Genomic DNA, 21,292 nt, shown 5'->3' on the forward strand with positions numbered 1-21,292 from the left:
CAGACTCGCTCGAACCGACACTGGTGAACTGCCAATTGTTATTGGCAGGAACCCGCTCCGTTAGATGTGGGACGCTAGCTCAGCACAGTGACTCTAGCACATTTGCTCGAGCCTGGCCCTGCGGTGACCACTGCACAGGCTCGCGACGACCTCTTGCGGACCCATCTATGGCTGCAGATTATTTTGGGTGAAGCTGCCGATATTAAAAATGGCAAAAGGAAGCACAGCCTCTTCTCTTCCTCGAATGAATGCCATCGAAGCTTTGTAGAGGAAAGTGTTTCCTGATCCTCCAGGTCCGTCGAGATAGAAGTAGCGATTATCAATTTCCTCGTCGTCGACTGCAGCCACGATCTTGATCAATGCATCCAACTGCTTGTCGTAAAGCATGGAAACTTGCCGGTCGCCTTCCTCTTTCTCAGCGACTGGATCGAAAGGCTGCTCTTCTGTTGGATTTCCAGTCGGTGTTGGTAAACCTATGATGGCACATGAGAGTCCGTGCTGCTTTAGAACTGCGTTGACTGTCAGTGCAGAGCTTAGTTGACCGCTGTGTGTTCCGGGAAATTTACGCATGTAGTCGAGGGACACATCGTCGCAAAACTTGTCCCACAATTCCCGAGCACTTGTTAGCTGAGCAAAACGCAACAGCTTCGGCATCTGATAAGTTGCTGCTTCCGTGCATCATTGATCCCAGTCTGCTTGAGACTCCAGAAGGCCTCGTGCTGCTGCGGCTTCTTTGAATGTGGCGTAAATGACGTTATTGTGAATGTTCGCAATGACTCGGCTCGTTGCCCCGGGAACGTGAAGTAGCAATAGTCACTAACGCTCCTCGTCTTTGAAGGTGACGGTGTACATGCGCGACACTATCTTGTTGCCTCCTCGTTGACGTTTTTGCCAGTCGTTTCGAACGTAAACGTAGTGAAGCGGAATATCGGTGTCCAGCAGCTGTCGTGCATCCTGATCGCGCTCGTTCAGCAGGAGCCGCGACTCGAGCTTTGTGTGTCCGGTAGTCGCTGCATCGAAAGCTTCCTGTTCGTGTCCTTCTTCGAATGTGATGCGCTGCCGATTCGGAAGATGCACCGGTAGTCGCATAACTGCATGTGATCGATCATGCATCTTGCTTTCCAGCAATCGCCACATTGCTCCCGGTGCGCTGATGTATCGACAATCGATGACGTTGGTGATCGCGTCGTATCGCAGCTCCGGTTGTCCTGTGGATGTGCTTGCGATGTTGGCTCAGTCGAAGTCCTTTGAGAATGCTACTTGCAGATGTACTTGATTGCCCGCAGCTCCTGAACAAGAGCTCAGTGGGCCTTACCGGGTGACATAAACATGAGTTTTAAACAGTTTAGTTGACCTGCCCATGGCAGCCACGAGTGTCGCCCATGGTGCAATCCCTTGCGTGATCCACCAACACCCCACAAGAGGCGAGCGTCACGGCAGGAGGCCGTGGCACCGCGTCAACGTCACGTAGCTCCCGCGTGCCCATGAAGTTGCACCGCAGGGCGACTTCCTCCTGCAAGCCCTTTAAAGTTCCCCAGGCATGCGGTTCCCCGGGCACCCCCAGGGCGTGAATTAAGGGATTTACTTCGCTGAACTTACACGACGTGTCGTGGGTGCGTGAGCGCGCTGCTGCTGCTGCTGAATTGTCCGTGCGTGTTGGGATGTGTTCGCGATCGAGATGTGTCGGCGTGTGTATTTCTGGGGGAATGTGTGTGTGTTTGTGTGGGTGTTTGTGTGTGTGTGTGTTTGTGTGGGTGTTTGTTTGTGTGGGTGTTTGTGTGTGTGCACGCAAGGTAGACCGTGTATATGTTGGATTGGACGTGGGGAGCGGCGGTGCAGCAGTTAGCGCGCTGCGCTGTGAACTCTGTGTAACCCGAGTTCAATTCCCGCTCACGGCCAACACCGGTGACGATTATCTGAACCGGGCCTGGGCCTCTCCCCTAGGTCGACTCGGCCTCAAATGAGTACCTGGTGCTGGCCACCCATAACCCTCATGTGCCATTCTGGCCTTCAAAGGTGCTCGCTAACAGCACAAAGATCCAACAGGCTACTTGGGGGATCTTTTACGTTATTATTGAAGGGGTTCGTTTGTTGGGCTGTGTGCGTACTTGGTATGTGAAGTTTCTGCGTTGTGTTTGTGTGGAAATGCACAATTGCCTTGTGTGTGTCGCTATTGTGTTGGAGTGTGTGTTGTTGGGGGGGGGTGCGTGTGTGTCTTTGTCTTGGGATGTGTGTGGGGAGTCGTGGTTTTACGAGTAGTTTGGCTGCGGGACAAGTCTGCCAAAGATAAAGTTGAATAATCCCAGGTGGCCGGCAGCAGGCAGCCGCCCCTCCAGCAACAACGGGAGCGAAGAAGCGACTTCCAGAACGAGAGACGACATCGGGCGGCTACGCCCCAGCGAGCGGGCACGGGGACAGTGCAGGCAGTGCATCTGCCAGCCACCACCACTTCTGCTAATCCACAACATCTGGATTCGTCCTGTGTGCTCCTGCCAAAGGTATTATTTCCCACTCCACGTGGCTTCGAAGTGCACCTAGTATGGCACGAGTCCATGATGATGGCCAAAGCATCCTCAATATTGCCCGTTCTCGTCAGATATCGACAGGCTTAGCAGAATTGAGCTTGGTTAATACTGGTAGGAACCACCTGGTCCCACCAGCCCACAGGGGATTATTGTCTCCGTCCGTCCGTCGTGAATCCAAAAATGGGAGGGGTGGGGCTGGGTGGAGAGGGGAGGGTGGGGCTGGGTGGGGGTGGGAGGGGTGGGGCTGGGTGGGGGGTGGGAGGGGTGGGGCTGGGTGGGGAGGGGCTGGTCACCCCCTGGTGCCCTTATAAAACTCAACGTTTAACCTACTCACGCCGGCTTGTGCCCGCCCTCACAGTCGGCCATATTTGCGGAATACACCACGCCGCCGTTGACCCTGGCCATTGACCGAGCAACCCAACGTTCCTACCAGCTCCCTCCGCAGGAATGTGTTACTTGAACGGGTGACATGCAGGACGGGCCAGGCGCTGTAAATTGGCACGGGACTGCGCGATGTCTAAGAAGGCAATGTCCCTCGTGTGAGTGGCTTTTCTCCAGATTCTCCCGTTTTCTTCCACATGCCCGGCACTCGATATTGGCCAAGACAAACAGAAGTTTGGTGTGTGTCTCGCTCGGTGTGTCTTGGTGTGTGTCTCTCTCTGCACGTGTGTCTGCCTATGTTGTTTCCGTGTCTGTGTGTTCATTCATTATTACCTGATGATGGTTGCTTATTGCAACCCAAACAGTCTTATTCGATTATTTGATTAAATTTTTTTCGTGACTTTACCGAAAGAACCAAAGAGTGATTGATCGTAAGCTCATTGATCGCACTAGAGGGGCACTATTTGCTATGAAGATTTCAATTGTCGGAATTTGCGGTGTAATTTTTTTCCGTCAAAATTCGGAGCGTGACGCTGGCGCACAATGGCCTCCTCTTGGTAACGTGACACGCACTGGGTAATGGGCTACATTTAGCGACGTAAAGTTACTATGTATGCGACATTTTAAAATTATAATTGTCATATTTAATTTTAAAAAAAGTCGTCACAATTCCCATCCCGTACCCAGCCACGTGCCACTGTAGTGGAGAACACGATTCGTCGTCAGAAGTTTGCCCTCAATCCCTGGTCCGAGAGTTTACCTGGCCGAGAGTTGACTCAACCCCATCATCGCTCTGGGTTCGTTAAATTATGTACCACTTTGTCGGTGGCTCTTAGCCATGCGTATAATTATTATAATTATTTGCGGTAACCAGGCACAGCGGCGGAGTTTAAAACAAATCTCCCACCATCATCATTACCAACGAGCAGCTGAAAGCTTTTTTTTTACTACGCGGACAACTCAGCAATGGCATGACTAGAACACAAAGCAGGCGTGGTTGGGGTTGCCGTCACAACGGGGATCTGTCACCGTGTCACTACCAGTCGGGGTGACATTGAGACTCCGTAACGCACCCAGTGCCGCCGCGGTCTCAACGGCGCGCCGATCGGCTTCGGTGCCCCTGCACTGTAATTACATTTTCCTGCCGAATTGACCGAGGGCTGCAGTGGTGCTCTTAGACAGGGCCGTGGTCCAAAATAAAACCCCTCAGCTTATCACGGGCCTCCTGCCGCCAAGTTTCGGGCTGGGACGTTGCTCCGTACGCCCATCTGTGTGTCCACCCCCTTCCCTCCCCACGTCTCTGTTTTCCCATCGCCGGGGTTTTCAATCTCGGAGGAAGCGGGATCATGTGCCCTCACTTCTGCCAAGAGATGCTGCCACAGTGGGATAACCGTCAGCGCCACCGGATTCCAGAATCAGTATTTTTCGTGGAGGAATCCGATGAGCTATGATGGCTCTTTCTTCACAGATGTCCGAGTAGATTTTCCATCCAGAGGATTTTCCATCCAGAGGTCGCCGGTTTGACCTCCCGGCGCGGCAGTTGAAACGCGTTCAGTGTAAAGGGGTTCACCACACCGACGACTGGGAGGTTGCGGCGTGTGGTGGGGTCAAGTGTGGGTGGCTGCTTGTTTATGGCATCTGGCTCAGCGTGGAAGAGGAGGCCAAACGGCCCTCTGGCAGGAGCTCTCCGTGCTCCGTCTCTCTTAGAGGTGGCCCCACAGCCGGCAGTGACGAGCGAGTGAGCAGGCTACAGGCATGAAGAAACCTTTACATTGACCTAAACTCATAGAACATACCGACCTCTCAAAATGCACATAGTATATATAAAAACAAAAACCGAATATAAAGGATGTTTAATATGTTTGTGGTGTAACGAAGCATCAATTAATGGATTAACATCAGACACTAATCTAAAAACTCTTTTTATTTCACCAGCTAAGGCCCACTGAGCTGCGTTAGCTCTTTTTCAGGAGCGACCTGGCCACAAATGATAGCTCAACGAAGTAGCTTGTCATCAGGGTGGACATTTTATAGAAACCAAATACTCTAAATTCACGTTTATAAATGTGGAGGGGGAAAAAAACGGAAGACCCGGAGTAGAATCCACGTGACCACGGGGAGAGAGAGAGAGACATGCAAACCCCTAAATATACAGCAGGCGTCGGGTTCGGAATCAGACCCAGGACCTCCTGTGTACCAGGCGGGGCAGTTAACATCTCCCAGCCACAGCAGCACCCCAAGGTGGCAGAGTCGGGCCGTGGGCAGCGTCGACAGCATCGGCCGCGGCATCCCCTTGACCCTGGCCGTGACCTCGCAGCTCAGTGCACGTTGAGGTCAGGTGTCGCCCAGCACCTGGGTGAGTTGCCTGCACACCATGCTGCCCACGAGCTTGCGGAGTCCCGGGCGGGTGGGCGTGAGCCGCTCCCGCACCGTCACCGTCTCTCCCACTCGGATGTCGCTGGAAAACAGCGGCGGTGAGTGAATGAGTGAGTGAGCGAGGGCCACGCGCAGGGTAGGGGGGTGGGCGGGGGGTCAAGCGGAGCTCGGAGGAAGGCACCGCCCGAAATGAAACGTGCGGAGAGACGCCGCCGACGGGAGGGCCTTTTGCCGAGGACAACTGACGACGATGCCAGCGGCGGGCACGTCGAGAACCCGCGGGGAAGCGTAGACAGCGCGGCGCATGCGCGTTCGGCTTCGCGGCGGACGCTACAAGATCCCCGTGATGGCTTTCGCAAAAGCAAGTCCACCGTGCGCCTGTCCGTCGTGGTCCACTTTAGCCAAAAATTTCAAACGTTACACCGCAAAACGACTCGGCTTGTACAAAGCAACCCTCGCACCCGTGTACGTGCGTACCCATGGTGAACTTGCTTCGCTCCGTACGTAGCCAAATATGCTAAGCGGAGGTGCGGGGGGAAGGACAACAAACTAACCACTAGAAGCTATTCTAAAGAAATTAGTTTTCAATGTAGCTGAGCAAAAAGTGCATAGCTTCAGTGGCTTCCTAATATCGGAAGGAAGAGCGTTCCAGACGGCCGCAGAAGCGCGTCTGAAAGCGCTTGGTTATGACCTTTCTGAAAAAGAGTCACGACACTCCGTGAAATTTTCCCTGGGTAAACAAGTGTGATATTAATAAGACTGACAATCAAAGCCTCATTCCTGTGTTGTGATGCCATGTCGTTATTGGCGTAGTTACTTCACACGACGTTACAGGAAGCCTGTTCGCGGTGAAGTGCTGCTTTACGTGAGTGCTCTCTGCAGCACGGGCACTTTACAGGAACGGTGCGGGATCTACATCGAACAAATGAACAGATGATGGCCGAGCAAAGCGATGCGGTTGTGGATTTTGCTTTACAGGGTCAATACGAGCAGATCTCTTTTTTTTTATAAATTAAAAAATGGAGCGCGGTGCCCCCACCCCGCCCCCCCTTTTCCCCTCTCCTACACAGCCACTCCCTTCCCTCCCCCTACATTACAACACAAACAACGAATGTTCTACCGGAGCGATTTTTCGACGTAAACGAGACGATAGATACTCTCCCTGTTTAACACGTAGGCTTTCGCGACCAATATCATCCATAAGAGGTTTTTTGGGTTAGATGGGTTCAAAGGGCTCCCATAATGCACTTGCATAATGTACTTTGCCTCAGTCATCCCCCCCCCACATTATGCAAGAGCACAGAAGAGTGGTCAATACATCTACGCCTCTATATACGGAATGATGCAGGTGGACTTCTCCACAAATCTGGCTGTCGCCTGATGAAGCTAGTTGTAATTACTGTTACTGGCGAAACGTTGTACTCAGATTGTAAATGTTGTGGCTTGGCTCTCCAACACACCGGTGTGCTGTACTGGTGACAAATTAGCACGTTCTGTTTACGTGACAACCCTTACTAGTTGGCTGTGTCGGGTGGTGGCGGGTTTTAAGGACATACATTTACGCGATCTAACCCAAAACACCTCTATCATAGATTCTCTTCCCCCCTCTTCCCCGAGTTGACTTTCACCCCTCGGCCCCCCTCCATCAAATCAGAATGTGTCGGGTACATGGGTACATGGGTATATCGGCCCAGCGGATATTCGCGAACCGTTGTGGTTTTTTTTCACCCAACGTTCTGCGACGGGCCTACGTTTTTGTGTACAGCAAATATATATATTTTTTTTTTCAACAGCGCGGTGCCTGCGGCGACGGGGGTTACCGCTCGAGGCGGGCGCCGTCGTCGACACGCGTACAATCTCACCCGTGGCGGATGACCTTGTTCTGCTGCAGCCCTGTGGCCTCCAGCCGGAAGGTGACCCCCTGCAGCACTGCGGGCAGCGGGTTCGTGAAGCTGACCTCAGCCATGAAGTCCCAGCCGCTCCGCACCTCGCCCAGCACCTGCTCGGAGGGAGGCGGCAACCCGACAGACAGACAGACACACGCACACACGCACAGACGAGACAGACAGACACACACACAGACGAGACACACACACGCGAGACAGACACACACACGCAGAGATGAGACAGACACACATATGCACACACACACGCACAGACGAGACACACACACGCACACGCACAGACAAGACAGACACACACACAGACGAGACAGATACATACACAAGACAAGCTCACATACACACACATACAGGTACAAGTCACATGTCCACTGCTTGATGATGTGGAGTCACGTGTGGTCGTGCTGGTGGTGGCTCTGAAGCTGGTGGTGATGATGGTGATAGTCATGATGGTGGTGGTGGTGATAAGGAGGGGCTGGTGGCGCAGTGGTTAGTGCGCCGTGCTACGACCGCGGCGGGCGAGATGGAGCGACTCACGGTGATGCGGAGCGGCGTCAGCGTGAGGTGGAAGGCTCGCTGCGCGACGAGCGGCTGGCTCGTCTCGAGCACTCGCCCCGTGGCCGTGAGCATCAGGCCGCCCTGGTCCACCAGCATGGCCAGGTACTCGCCCCGACGCACCTGCAGCACCACCTGGTGCTCTGGGCCGCAGGAGTGACAGGGGGTGAGTGAGTGCACGCCAAGTGAAAGGCTGACAATGTAGAGATGATAATAACCTTATTGTTACTCAGATCAGAATCTGTATTTAGACTGGAGGAGGAAGCCGATGAGCTATGAAGATCTTTCTTCACAGATGTCCAGTATGGGCGGGTCAGAAAGTTCCAACAGCAAACAATACAAAGACGATAACAAGGCAAAATATTGAGAAACTGGTAAAGCAAGTCACGAAATATAAATACGTAATAAATTAATTCATTTCATAAGTCCGATTTATCAAGATGGGGCAAGGCAGCAATAATGACAACAAAACATTCCCAGGCCACCCCGAGCTAACACCACACAGCCGCAGTCCCTCAAAAACATGGCACATTAACATTGAGTCATCGATACGCAGGCAATGATCAAAGTTACAAATTATTCATATCGAGATGCAGATGCTACATCTCTTTCACATGTCCTTCTCTCCACGTGAATAAAACGTTAAAGTAATTTTGACACAACTCACCGGCCCCATGGGCTTCTGGGAGTGCATCAGCGGCATTGATTCAATGCAAGCAAACTGTGGACCGGATTCGACTCACAATGTCACATCAGCAGAGTCAGGCTAAAGTGTATGGGCTTCCAATACATGGAGAGAGAAAAATAATAGGAGCGAATCCAGAGCTTAATTTAAGTAATTTCAGCCACAGCTGAGCTCTCTCCACGTGTCCATGTGTCTATCCGTCCCTCCGTCCCTCCGTCCGTGTGTCAGTTCGCTACCGGCGCCCGGCGGGAGGTCCACGTCGAATCTCTGCCGCTTGACGGCGGCGCGCACGACGCCCGTGTAGAAGAGGGCGTCGCAGTGCAGCAGCAGGGAGACGCGGCGCTCCTCGCCGTCCACGCTGTGGTTCTTGAGCCGCACGCCCAGCACCACGTCGCGGCCCATGGTGAGGGCGCCGTCCGGCGGCGCCGTCACCTCCAGGACGACGTCGTGGTTGGGCCGCGAGCCCAGCGCCTCCGCCAGCAGGCTGGGCTTGGTGCCGTACCTGCAGGCCATCTCCACCGAGACGCGCTCTTCATCCGAGCCTGCGCACGCACACGCAGCGCGCACTCATTCATTCTTCATTCTTCGTGTGTCCATTCGACCATTCGTTCAAACGGTCAATCATTCGTGGGCTATTCAGACGGTTCGCAGCGCAGTGCGCTAATCGTTGTAATGCCACTCCCCAATAAACAGTGCACGCTCACAAAGCTAAAGACTCCCCGCATAGCCTTCAACAGACGTGCTGCTAACGAGCACCTATGAAGGCCGGCACACAAGAGAGAAGGCAGCCAACACCACGCCCTGCCGCCTTTGTCTCCCCAGTGGCGATGTTCACACACCACACCAGGGACTCATTTGAGGCGTGCTAATCCCTGCACCACTGCTCAAAGACAAAGATCTCCCTTATAGCCTGAACGGACTGTTGGGGCAAGTGCTGTTAGCGAACACCTATGAAGGCTGGCCCGGCACACGAGGGGGTGGGTGGTCAGCACCGCGCCCGGCCACACACATCCCCCTGCCTGCTCATAATCACAACATGTATTTACCCCCCCCCCCCCCCCCCCCCCCGGGGCACTCGCGCTCACCCTCCGGGTACTTGTACGCGTGAGTGATGTCTTCGCGGTTGTCCGAGCCGATGGCCTTGGTGCTGATGCAGTGGCCAACCGCCCTCCGCTCCACGTCCACGGGCGACAGCTCCCCGTCCAGCCCCACCTTCCAGTACACCTTGTCGCTGTTCACCTGCGGCGCACGCAGCCGAGCCAAAACGACGGTCGCGGGAGCGCGGAGATTTACATTTACGTTGTAAGGTCTTTTTGCATGACCGCAGTCGCACACTCCTGGAGAGTTTATAATTTTACGTTTGTGCATCCGGAATCCGCATCTGCCGTGGTTTGTGCAGCGGATGCAGTTCAGGGTGGACCATGAGCTTGGAGTGGATGCTGGCAGCCTTCACACGGCCCACTCTGTTAACAGACGAATTCCATCAACGTGGCTACCGAACATCGACCATCGACCTCAAAGTCTCCAGAGCAACAACAGAAAATGGCGAACAAAGACCGGAAGCAGGAAGACTTATTCACAATTCTAGCTGTCGTCTGATGAAGCTGGTTGTAATCGCCAGTGAAACGTCATACTCAAATTTTAAACGTTGTGGCTTTACTCTGCAACACACCGGTGTGCTGAAGTATTAACGTTTTGTTTACGTGACAAACCTTACCAATTGGCTGTGTTGCGTGGTGGCGAGTTTAACGACACGTTTATATTCATGCGATCTAACCCAAAAAAAATATATTTTTATGAAAAACATTGGTCGCCAAAGCCTACACAAGTTAAAGCGATGTGGTTGTGAATTTATCTTCACTTGCGTAAAACGATCAGATTTAAATGTTTGCTTTATTTAATAACGATTTTACAATTTTAACAGAGCGGTGTCCGTCTGCAGTGGGAGCGCCCTGGAGCTGCGAGGCGGCACGCGGCACGCGGCGCGCGGCACGCGGCGCGGACTGGAGGGCCACTCACCTCTGCAAACACGAACTTGGTGTCGTAGGGCAGGTACACGATGCCGCTCTTCACCGCGTTCACGGGGGACGGTCCACAGCGGAAGATCCCTGCGGGAGACAAAGATCCCCCAGCCCCACCCCGCCACGTCGCCATTAACGGACTGTCGGGGGCAAAGTGCCGTTCGCGAGTAACAGGGGCACCGACGAAGGCCGTCACGGTGGAACACGAAAAGGGTGAGTGGCCAGCACCACGCCCGGCCTGCCCTTGTCTCGCGAGTGGCGCTGTTTGTACATTTAAGGTCGAGTCGCACGCAAACGCAGGCCAGCGCAGAGAGCTGGGAACCAGCCTTCACCCGCGGGAAAATTCACAAAGGACATCACCCTAAATATCGACGTTTTTTTGTTGCTGCCAACTGTGCTCACGCACCACGAATCTCCCGTGTTTTAAATAGCGCGAGCTACTGGCTAGGCAGGACCATCCGCGTAATGAATCGGATAAGCTCAAGGCAGAGACCTGTCCTCGCTATTACGATGTTGAATTTCCACCACCGCTGATTGGGGGCTTGGAGTGGAAATCCGCACCGTCCCGCGTTTGTTGCACAGAGCGCAGCGTCGGCGTCACCTTCGCTGTTCTCCTGCGGGGTGGCGTCCACGATCTGCCATCCGCCGTAGCCAAGCGGCAGGTCGGGCCTCGCCATCCAGCACTCGCTCCACACGTGGTAGTTCCTACGGCGGGGCAAAGGAGGGGTAGGTTGGTGGGGTTTGGAGGTGGGGGTGCGGTTTGGCCATACTTCATCGCGCCGGTCAGTCCGAGTTAACGGAATCAAACTCAGGTCGCTGGGTTGATGACTCTCGGTATGCGATGCGTTACGGCAAACGCCAGCACGGTGCACGAGGGGGGAAGGCGCGGCCAATACCAGGCTCAGCGAACTTTGTCTCCCCACCGGGGCAAATCATCTTAAGAGCGGCCCTGGACTAATTCAGAAATTGCCCACCAATGAACAGGATTGGTGACTCCCAACGCAAAAACACACACACACACACGCACGCACGCGCGCGCGTAAGGAAGCCTGCACTCGTATGCAGACGCTCCTACCAGATGGAGTCCTTGTTGAGGTCGTCGCGGGGCGCCAGGCTCTCGTCCAGGTAGACGTCGTAGGACATGCTGGCGTCGCGGTCGTGGGCCGAGCAGTAGTTGGTGACCGGGCGGCTCGGGATGCCCAGGCAGCGCAGCACTGCACCGTCGCACCACAACGACAACAACAACAGCTGCTGCTGCTGCCACCGAGTGACTTGTGCCAGGCCTAGGTACGTTTTTGATGTTACGAGAAGTGAGGAAGGTTCGCTGGAAGGAGGTCACGGGACACACCCAGGTGTTACGGGTTAACTGGCAGATACACCACCTCGCTGCGTTTTAGCCGCCCGGTGCTCCGCTCGTTGTTGTGAGCGTCGCTCCTCCGCCCTCCTTTGCTGTTGGAGGGTGGCTGCCTCCAACTGGCGCCACGGTGGCGAGATGTTAACTAGCTCGCCTGGTATACAAGAGATGGTGGGTTCAATTCCGACCCTGACGCCTGTATATTTGGGGTTTGCATGTTTTCCCCATGGACGCGTGGAATTTTCTCCAGGTCCTCTGGTTTTGACCTCCACATTTAGAATCAACGCGTTTAGAGTATTTGGCTGCTATAAATGTCCACATGATAAGCTACTTTATTGAGCTATTATTTATGGCCAGGTTGCTTCTGAAAAATAGTTATATAACTCAGTGGGCCTTACCTGGTAGAATATATATGTTTTTATATACATAGTTTTAGTTTAACTGCCTATTTGCATCCTTCACAGAGGCCGATCTTGACACCGCTGGTACCGGTCATCGGCAAGTCCGCTCAACTCGACATCTGGCCAATGCACCACCCACGCGCTGATGCGGCGATGACGGCACTGCCGCCGCTACCGACGGCGACAACGTCGCTGATGACGACGACGACGACGACTCCAACGACAGTGCTGACCGCGGTGACAACGACGGTGCTGACCGCGGTGACAACGACGGTGCTCGCGATCGGCCTGTGCCAACCAACCGGCAACCGGCTTGAACTCTCAACCTTGCGCCGGCCAACTGAGCCGCCCCCCCAGCTGACGACGACGTCATCGTCGTCATCATTGTCGTCATCATCGTTGTCATCGTCCTCGTTATCGCCGTCATCGCCGTCATCGTCGCCATCGTCGTCCTCATCATGGTCTCATCCTCACCGCTGGTGGCGACTCCGGCGAACACCCAGCACTGGCCGTACTTCACGGCCGCCGCGACATCTTGAAGTCGAGCAGAATCTCCGCGCTGCCGTTCCACGCCGTGGGGGCGACTCCGCCCGTGTAGTTGTCCACCCAGCAGCCCTCCACCACCCCGTTGTCGTCCTGGGAGTTGACCTGCGACGCGCGTGAGGAGGGGTGGACGCGCGAGGATTTGTCTCTCGCTTGGTTGCCAAGATGGCTTGGGGAGTGGGGATTGTCGGCGCAAGGCACTACCACGAGAGTACAAGGTGCCCGTCAATCCTACATCACTGTGTCTGGCATTCATGAGAACTGCCCGAAAGGAAATCTGGTAACCCTCAGTACTATTCACACACGTGTATTGCCCACCACACACACACCACTACACACACCACCACACACGCTACTGCATACACCAACAACAACAACAACCGCCATTCACCACTAAGTGGCGGTGACGTCACCACGACGCTTGTGCCAGGCCATGTGCACCTTGAGGCCACGTGAAGTGTCGAACGCCCGCTGGCAGGAGGTCACGGGGCAGACCCAGGTGCCACGGGTTGACTGACAGACGACTGCCCGATGCACCACCTGTGCCCCCTACTGTGCCAACTTGCTGTGCCTTAGCCACCCGGCGCTCTGCTCGTTGTTTTGAGCGTCGCTCCTCCGCCCTCCGTTGCTGGAGGGCGACTGCCTCCATGACGTGGGGGACACTGCGGACTCACGGCGGCGGAGGCGACGCGAGCCACCGTCACGGGGCTGTCCCGGCCGGACAGCGGGAGGCGGCCGCAGTCCAGCACCGAGAGGGCGGCGTCCAGAACCCCGTACTCGTACTGAGAGACGCACACACACGCACACACACGCACACGCACACACACGCACACGCACACACACGCACACACATGCACACACACACACACACGCGCACGCGTACACACAGAAAGCACAAAAGGTCCCCCAGATAGCCTTCAACAGACGGTCGGGGCGAGTGCTGTTAGCGAGCACCTATTAAGGCCGGCACGGCACACTAGCGGGTGGGTGGCCATCGCCACGCTCGGCCACCTTTGTTTCCCCAGTGCTGATCAAGGGCTGTTTCGACATAGAAGAGATCTGATATGACTCGGCGCTGACGTCAGCCGTAGCTGGGAATCGAACTCAGGTCGCCAGGTCCACGGCGCAAGTGCGCGAACCGTTACGCCACCGCTTCACCCTAAAACGTGCTCCTACACACAAAAGGCAAAGATCTCCCGCATAGCCTGTAACTGTTGGGGCAAGTGCTGCACCTACGGTGGACTTGATCCAGACGTACGAACACTCCGCCACAGCTACCTGGGTTCAAGCCGTGCGTTGCGCGACGCTTCACCTGCCCGAAGTTCCAGACGCGCGACACGATCTGGTCGCGCGTCCCGTGGAAGATCCTGCCGATGTCGTTGAGGACGTACTCCTCTCGCTCCGCCTCGCTCTCCATGTAAACGCCGTCCTCTGAGCGAGCACACACGAGCACACACGAGCACGCACGAGCACACACGACCACGCACGAGCACACACGAGCACACACGACCACACACGACCACACACGAGCACACACGACCACGCACGAGCACGCACGAGCACACACGACCACACACGAGCACGCACGAGCACACACGAGCACACACGACCACACACGAGCACACACGACCGCACACACGAGCACACACGAGCACACACGAGCACACACGACCGCACACACGACCACACACGAGCACGCACGAGCACACACGAGCACGCACGAGCACACACGAGCACACACGAGCACACACGACCACACACGAGCACGCACGAGCACACACGAGCACGCACGAGCACACACGAGCACACACGACCACACACGAGCACACACGACCGCACACACGAGCACGCACGAGCACGCACGAGCACACACGAGCACGCACGAGCACACACGAGCACACACGAGCACACACGACCGCACACACGAGCACACACGAGCACGCACGAGCACGCACGAGCACGCACGAGCACACACGAGCACACACGAGCACGCACGAGCACACACGAGCACACACGACCACACACGAGCACACACGACCGCACACACGAGCACGCACGAGCACGCACGAGCACACACGAGCACGCACGAGCACACACGACCGCACACACGAGCACGCACGAGCACGCACGAGCACACACGAGCACACACGAGCACACACGACCGCACACACGAGCACGCACGAGCACACACGAGCACACACGAGCACACACGAGCACACACGAGCACACACGACCGCACACACGAGCACACACGAGCACGCACGAGCACGCACGAGCACACACGAGCACACACGACCGCACACACGAGCACGCACGACCACACACGAGCACGCACGAGCACACACGAGCACGCACGAGCACACACGAGCACACACGAGCACACACGACCACACACGAGCACGCACGAGCACACACGAGCACGCACGAGCACACACGAGCACACACGACCACACACGAGCACACACGACCGCACACACGAGCACGCACGAGCACGCACGAGCACGCACGAGCACACACGAGCACACACGAGCACACACGACCGCACACACGAGCACACACGAGCACACACGAGCACACACGAGCACACACGAGCACGCACGAGCACGCACGAGCACACACGACCACACACGAGCACACACGACCGCACACACGAGCACGCACGAGCACGCACGAGCACACACGAGCACGCACGAGCACACACGACCGCACACACGAGCACGCACGAGCACGCACGAGCACGCACGAGCACACACGAGCACACACGAGCACACACGACCGCACACACGAGCACGCACGAGCACACACGAGCACACACGAGCACACACGAGCACACACGACCGCACACACGAGCACACACGAGCACGCACGAGCACGCACGAGCACACACGAGCACACACGACCGCACACGACCGCACACACGAGCACGCACGAGCACGCACGAGCACGCACGAGCACGCACGAGCACACACGACCGCGCACGACCACGCACGACCGCGCACGACCACGCACGACCACGCACGACCACGCACGACCACGCACGACCACGCACGACCACGCACGACCACGCACGACCGCGCACGACCGCACACGAGCACACACGAGCACACATGAGCACGCTCACGGTGAGTGAGTCAGTCGGCGGCGGTGGCGGCAAGACCCGGATTTGGCCAAATGGAGGTCAGAAGCAATCGCAGGCGGTCACCGGGAGTCGACTGTGGTGAAGCCAGACCGCAGAGTGTTAATCGCCGTGATGTCTCCTTTGTATTTGTGGACCGGGCCATTGCGTCGTCATACGTTGTGGTCTGGATGTCCACAGCGGAAGGTCAAACCCCCAGGGGATCTTCGGCGTTGGTTCCGTCACAAGGTGGTGTTTCTTAAACGAGTTTCTTTTGAACTCCACGGAGGTGCAGTAAACGGGCTAGAAAACCTGACCTGCCTCGGCACGATGGTGAGGAGAGCCTCCACTGCAGCAGGACGAGGTCACGGGGACTGCCGTGGCAAGGAGAAAACTGAACAAGGTGGATTTTTCGTTGTTGTGTTTAACGAGCCGTTACAATGGCTCTGGCGTTGTGCAACTGTGTCGCAAAAAAAAATTCCACGAGAGGCGAAGTCGCTTGTGTTTCGCGTGCGACGTTCCACGAACTTTTACGGGGCAGCCCAGCCCGGTACGGGATTCACTCACCTGGGCACCAGGGGTTGAAGATGAAGTAGAGGTCGGTGTTGGGGTCGCGGGACGAGCGGTAGAGGCCGCCCGCGCTCAGCGTCGCCACGTGGAAGCGGTACTTGCCCACGATGCACTTGGGCGACGTGTGGACGAGCAGGGCCAGCCGCGCGCCCTGCGAGCCCGTGACCGTCGCCTTCCAGGTGCCGGGCTCCACCTCCTCGCCCGGCTCGGCCAGCGGGATTGGGATGTAGGTGCCACGATCGATCCTCGGGTACTTTCCTGGGGAAGCCAAAGCAGAACGTCGGGTTCAGTGTTTTCTAAAACATCTTGGAGGAAATGGAGCAGCGCAGAGAAAACTCCCACGGCGTGGTGAGGAAAACCTCTAGCCCAGTGGATCAACCGAGTAACTCCCTTGCCTGACCCAACGTGGTTCTGAGAAATAAATGTATTCATTAATGAACATCAACATTTTACCAATTGTCCATTTCGTGAGGCATATCCCTAACTAGCTAACCGCAAGTGAATAAAAACATAAACTCAACGGACGCTCTGCGTGCGTCACGGAATATGTTCGCGCTCGCTGGTTACTCTTGGAAAGCCGCATTGTTTACGATCAATGAGTTTACAAAGGCCTTTTACATCCTTCTAGGTTCCCATATGGATTTAAAATGTCATCGTAGTTATTTTATAGTTGGCAGATTCACACGTGATTTTTCACCGAATGACTCTCAGGCATGATATAATGTCACGCATTTATAAATCACCTCACGTGCCCCCTGGGACATTGCCACGTGGTACCTCCAGGGGGCCCTACCGGTCAACGCCCCTTGACAAGGGCCTAGCCCACAGTCACCGGACCCACAGACAAAGGGCCACACTACGCACGTGGCGTGGGGCGGCGGGGTCGACGTATCGCGGCCGCGAGCGGCCCTCACCGATGTAGAGCTCCAGCTGCAGGCGGTCGGAGCGCGGCTCGAAGGGGCGGCTGAACGTGACGGTGACGGGGAAGGGGAGGCCCCGGCGCAGCACGGGCAGCGGCGTCTCGTAGCGCTCCGTGCGGTGCTCCAGCCGCGTGCGCCCGTCCTGCTCGCCGTGCAGCTCCAGGGCCCACACCCCCAGCAGCGGGACCCCCCCCGCACCTGCGCGGCACGGCTCGAGTCAACTCGGACTTGTCTTTTTACTTATCACCACCAAGGTGGGAGACTCAAGAGGCCAGGACAGTCGCGTTTGCGGAGCGCTGGCGAACAGAGCGGAACAACGCGGACGTCCGGAGACTGGGACATCACACATCTCCCGCTGGCTTTGACGTCCCTCATCCTTCCTCCTCGTTGAAGACACTGGCGGTGGAGCCAGCAACCGCGTCAGAACATCGAAAGGCCGATATGCGTGGGCATCACGAACGCGAAGAGCTCCCATCTCTGTCGGCGGGGTCACGAAATCATCGTGGGAGAACGCGACGGGTTCTGGCGGCCGTTCCATGCACATAGCTGCCAAGCCACACGGTTCACCGCATTCTTGTAAAGGGAAATCGAGTTTTCGGGTCTATTCGGCGTACAGCTGTTTCAATACGGGCAACAAAATTAGTTTTTTGTGTCTATTTGTTTGTGTTTCTCCCTTGTGATGGGACTTTGGAGGATGAACGTTGAGATTTATAAGGGACACGGGGTGACCAATAAGGTCTGAATTGGTCTGCAATAAGGTAGGCAGCACTGATTAGGCGTTGCACAGGTGTGCATGCAGGGGGGGTTGGGGGGGGGGGTCGAACCCGGGGGTCCAGTGGTGCGGGGCCGCCCGCCGGCCACGTCGGACGAGGAGCTCCCCGTGTCCTCGACGGCGGTGAGCACCGTGTCGATCGGGGCGAAGGACCGCGGCGCCGCGGTCTTCCCCTTCCGCGCCCCGGAGCCCTCGGCCTCCGCGTGGAAGTCGCCAAAGTCTTCCCACATGCTGGCTCCTGGACACGACGAGAGGGGGGAGGAGCCGGGAGCGACGTCGCCTCGTCACCGGCGCACGCGGGCGGGTGCCGCTTTGGCCTTGCGCTGCGCAGGGACGGCTGCCGTTGCGTTAGGCCCCCCCCCCTAGGCCACAATACTTTGCGTTCAGACGCTTCGTTACCTTACGGGTGAAGTATTTTCCCATGTCTATGCTACCTTCGTCAATATACACCGACCAACGCGGTAAATGCAGTCAAATAACCCCCGTGAGCCGCGTGGTTTGGAGAGGCCCTCATCCAGCAGTGGATTGACTAACGTACTGTACTCTACATCTTGACGTCACCCACGATCCTCTACAACAATTCTCAAGAAGTGGAATCCACTTTATCGACCCCCCGCAGGGACGAGGAACTGAGTCGATCCCCGACTGGGACTTGAACTCACGGTCTTCACATTACGTAACCACGGCACCACAAACAAACGGGGCCTCTATAAAACAAAGCATTTCACGATTAATGGCAGATGCTATGGCTTAATTATTTTTCTCATGGATTTTATTTTCTTACGGAGCCCCCAAAAACTTCAACTCCTTTGACTCCCTCCCTCGCCTCCACCGCAGACAAGACAGCAGTGGGGTGGGGGGAGTGGGGGGGAGCTCAGCCCTGGACAGCTCCGGCTGAGCCCAGACGTGGGAGACTGCGCCCGAGCGAGAAGTCGGAGGAAGTTATTTAATGCATCCCATGGATATTGTCGTCCGCGCGGCACCAAGTGCCCTGTGGATCATTCAAGGCAGCCGCCGCCAGACTGGCTGAATGTAAAGAAAATGGAACTGCACGACAAACCGAGTCGTCCACCGCCTCGCGTCGATGCACAGCGGTTCGCTCAGGCCAACATCAAACCTCGGGCTTGCTGAATTATGCAAAGAAATGTTGCACGTGCTTCTTACAAAAGAAAAGTAAACATGGCATGGCAACTCAAGTGTCACGGTGACGAGATGTTAACGACCTCGCCTGGCGTACAGATGGACGTGGGTTCGATCGCGACCACGACGACGCCTGCTGCTGTATATTTGGAGTTTGCGGTGTCTCTCTCCCCGTGGTCGCGTGGATTTTTCTCCGGGTCCTCCGGTTTTTTTCCTCCACATTTAGAATCATCGTCACGCGTCAGAGTGTTTGTCTGCTATAAATGTCCACGTGATGATAAGCCACAAATCGAACCCAGGCGCTTCTTGCTGCGAGGCACGAGTCGTCACCTCTGCGCCAACACAGCACCCACACCACATCCCATACAGCACCCACACCACATCCCATACAGCACCCACACCACATCCCATACAGCACCCACACCGCATCCGATACAGCACCCACACCACATCCCATACAGCACCCACACCACATCCCATACAGCATCCACACCACATCCCATACAGCACCCACACCGCATCCCATACAGCACCCACACCACATCCCATACAGCACCCACACCGCATCCCATACAGCACCCACACCACATCCCAGACAGCGCCCACACCACATCCCATACAGCACCCACACCACATCCCATACAGCACCCACACCGCATCCCATACAGCACCCACACCACATCCCATACAGCGCCCACACCACATCCCATACAGCACCCACACCACATCCCATACAGCACCTACACCACATCCCATACAGCACCCACACCACATCCCATACAGCGCCCACACCACATCCCATACAGCACCCACACCACATCCCATACAGCACCCACACCACATCCCATACAGCACCCACACCACATCCCATACAGCATCCACACCACATCCCATACAGCACCCACACCACATCCCATACAGCACCCACACCGCATCCCATACAGCACCCACACCACATCCCATACAGCATCCACACCACATCCCATACAGCATCCCACACCACATCCCATACAGCACCACACCACATCCCATACAGCACCCACACCACATCCCATACAGCACCCACACCACATCCCATACAGCACCCACACCACATCCCATACAGCACCCACACCACATCCCATACAGCACCCACACCACATCCCATACAGCACCCACACCACATCCCATACAGAACCCACACCGCATCCCATACAGCACCCACACCGCATCCCATACAGCACCCACACCACATTCCATACAGCACTCACACCGCATCCCATACAGCACCCACACCACATCCCATACAGCACACACACCACATCCCATACAGCACCCATACCACATCCCATACAGCACCCACACCACGTCCGATACAGCACCCACACCACATCCCATATAGCACCCACACCGCATCCAATACAGCACCCACACCACATCCCATACAGCACCCACACCACGTCCCATATAGCACCCACACCACATCCCATAAAGCACACACACCACATCCCATACAGCACCCACACCACGTCCCATACAGCACCCACACCGCACCCAATACAGAACCTTTAACACGTCTAACTCAGAGACCACGAATCATCCAACACAGCACCCACACCGCATCCAAAATATGTCGACCGATAGCCAAGAGACATCGCATTCCGCACCGAACCCTCGACGCGATGACACGAAGCCGCGACCCGCACGTGGCAGTCGCGACTCAGTGGCTCCACAGACAACGCCAACGGGCGCAGGTGGCGCAAAAAACACGACGAGAATAAATGAAGATTCACTCAACGCCAAGGCGGCGAGTTTGACATTGTAGCCACTTACGAACGACTGCAGCAGCTGCGTGACTCGGAGACACCGGCGGATGCGTGCGTGCTCCGCGTGTGTCTGTCTGTGTGTGTCTGTCTGTGTCTGTCTGCGTGTGTCTGTGTGTCTGCGTGTGTCTGTCTGTCTGCGTTTGTCTGTCTGTCTATGTGTGTGTGTCTGTTTGTGTCTGTCTGCGTGTATCTGTCTGTGTCTGTGTGTCTGCGTGTGTCTGTCTGTCT

At 56.2% G+C, this 21,292-nt stretch overlaps 1 protein-coding gene across 1 annotated transcript; it reads right to left on the reverse strand.

The window, feature by feature from the left end:
• Window positions 1–3,780: 3,780 nt before the first annotated feature.
• Window positions 3,781–21,205, reverse strand: LOC133354874 (protein-glutamine gamma-glutamyltransferase K-like). Its single transcript, XM_061572024.1, is given in 17 exon segments — window positions 3,781–5,242; window positions 5,244–5,364; window positions 7,145–7,281; window positions 7,721–7,881; window positions 8,660–8,965; window positions 9,509–9,662; window positions 10,443–10,531; window positions 11,046–11,149; window positions 11,520–11,658; window positions 12,674–12,718; window positions 12,721–12,847; window positions 13,417–13,524; window positions 14,055–14,173; window positions 16,425–16,685; window positions 17,342–17,545; window positions 18,172–18,357; window positions 21,072–21,205. Coding segments are annotated over 16 exon segments (2,271 nt in total). The 5' UTR covers window positions 18,350–18,357; window positions 21,072–21,205; the 3' UTR covers window positions 3,781–5,224.
• Between the last annotated feature and the right edge of the window lie 87 nt (window positions 21,206–21,292).

Source organism: Lethenteron reissneri, chromosome 49, assembly GCF_015708825.2.
Source record: "Lethenteron reissneri isolate LAM-NWPU_2019-01 chromosome 49, ASM1570882v1, whole genome shotgun sequence".
NCBI classification, from domain to species: domain Eukaryota; kingdom Metazoa; phylum Chordata; class Hyperoartia; order Petromyzontiformes; family Petromyzontidae; genus Lethenteron; species Lethenteron reissneri.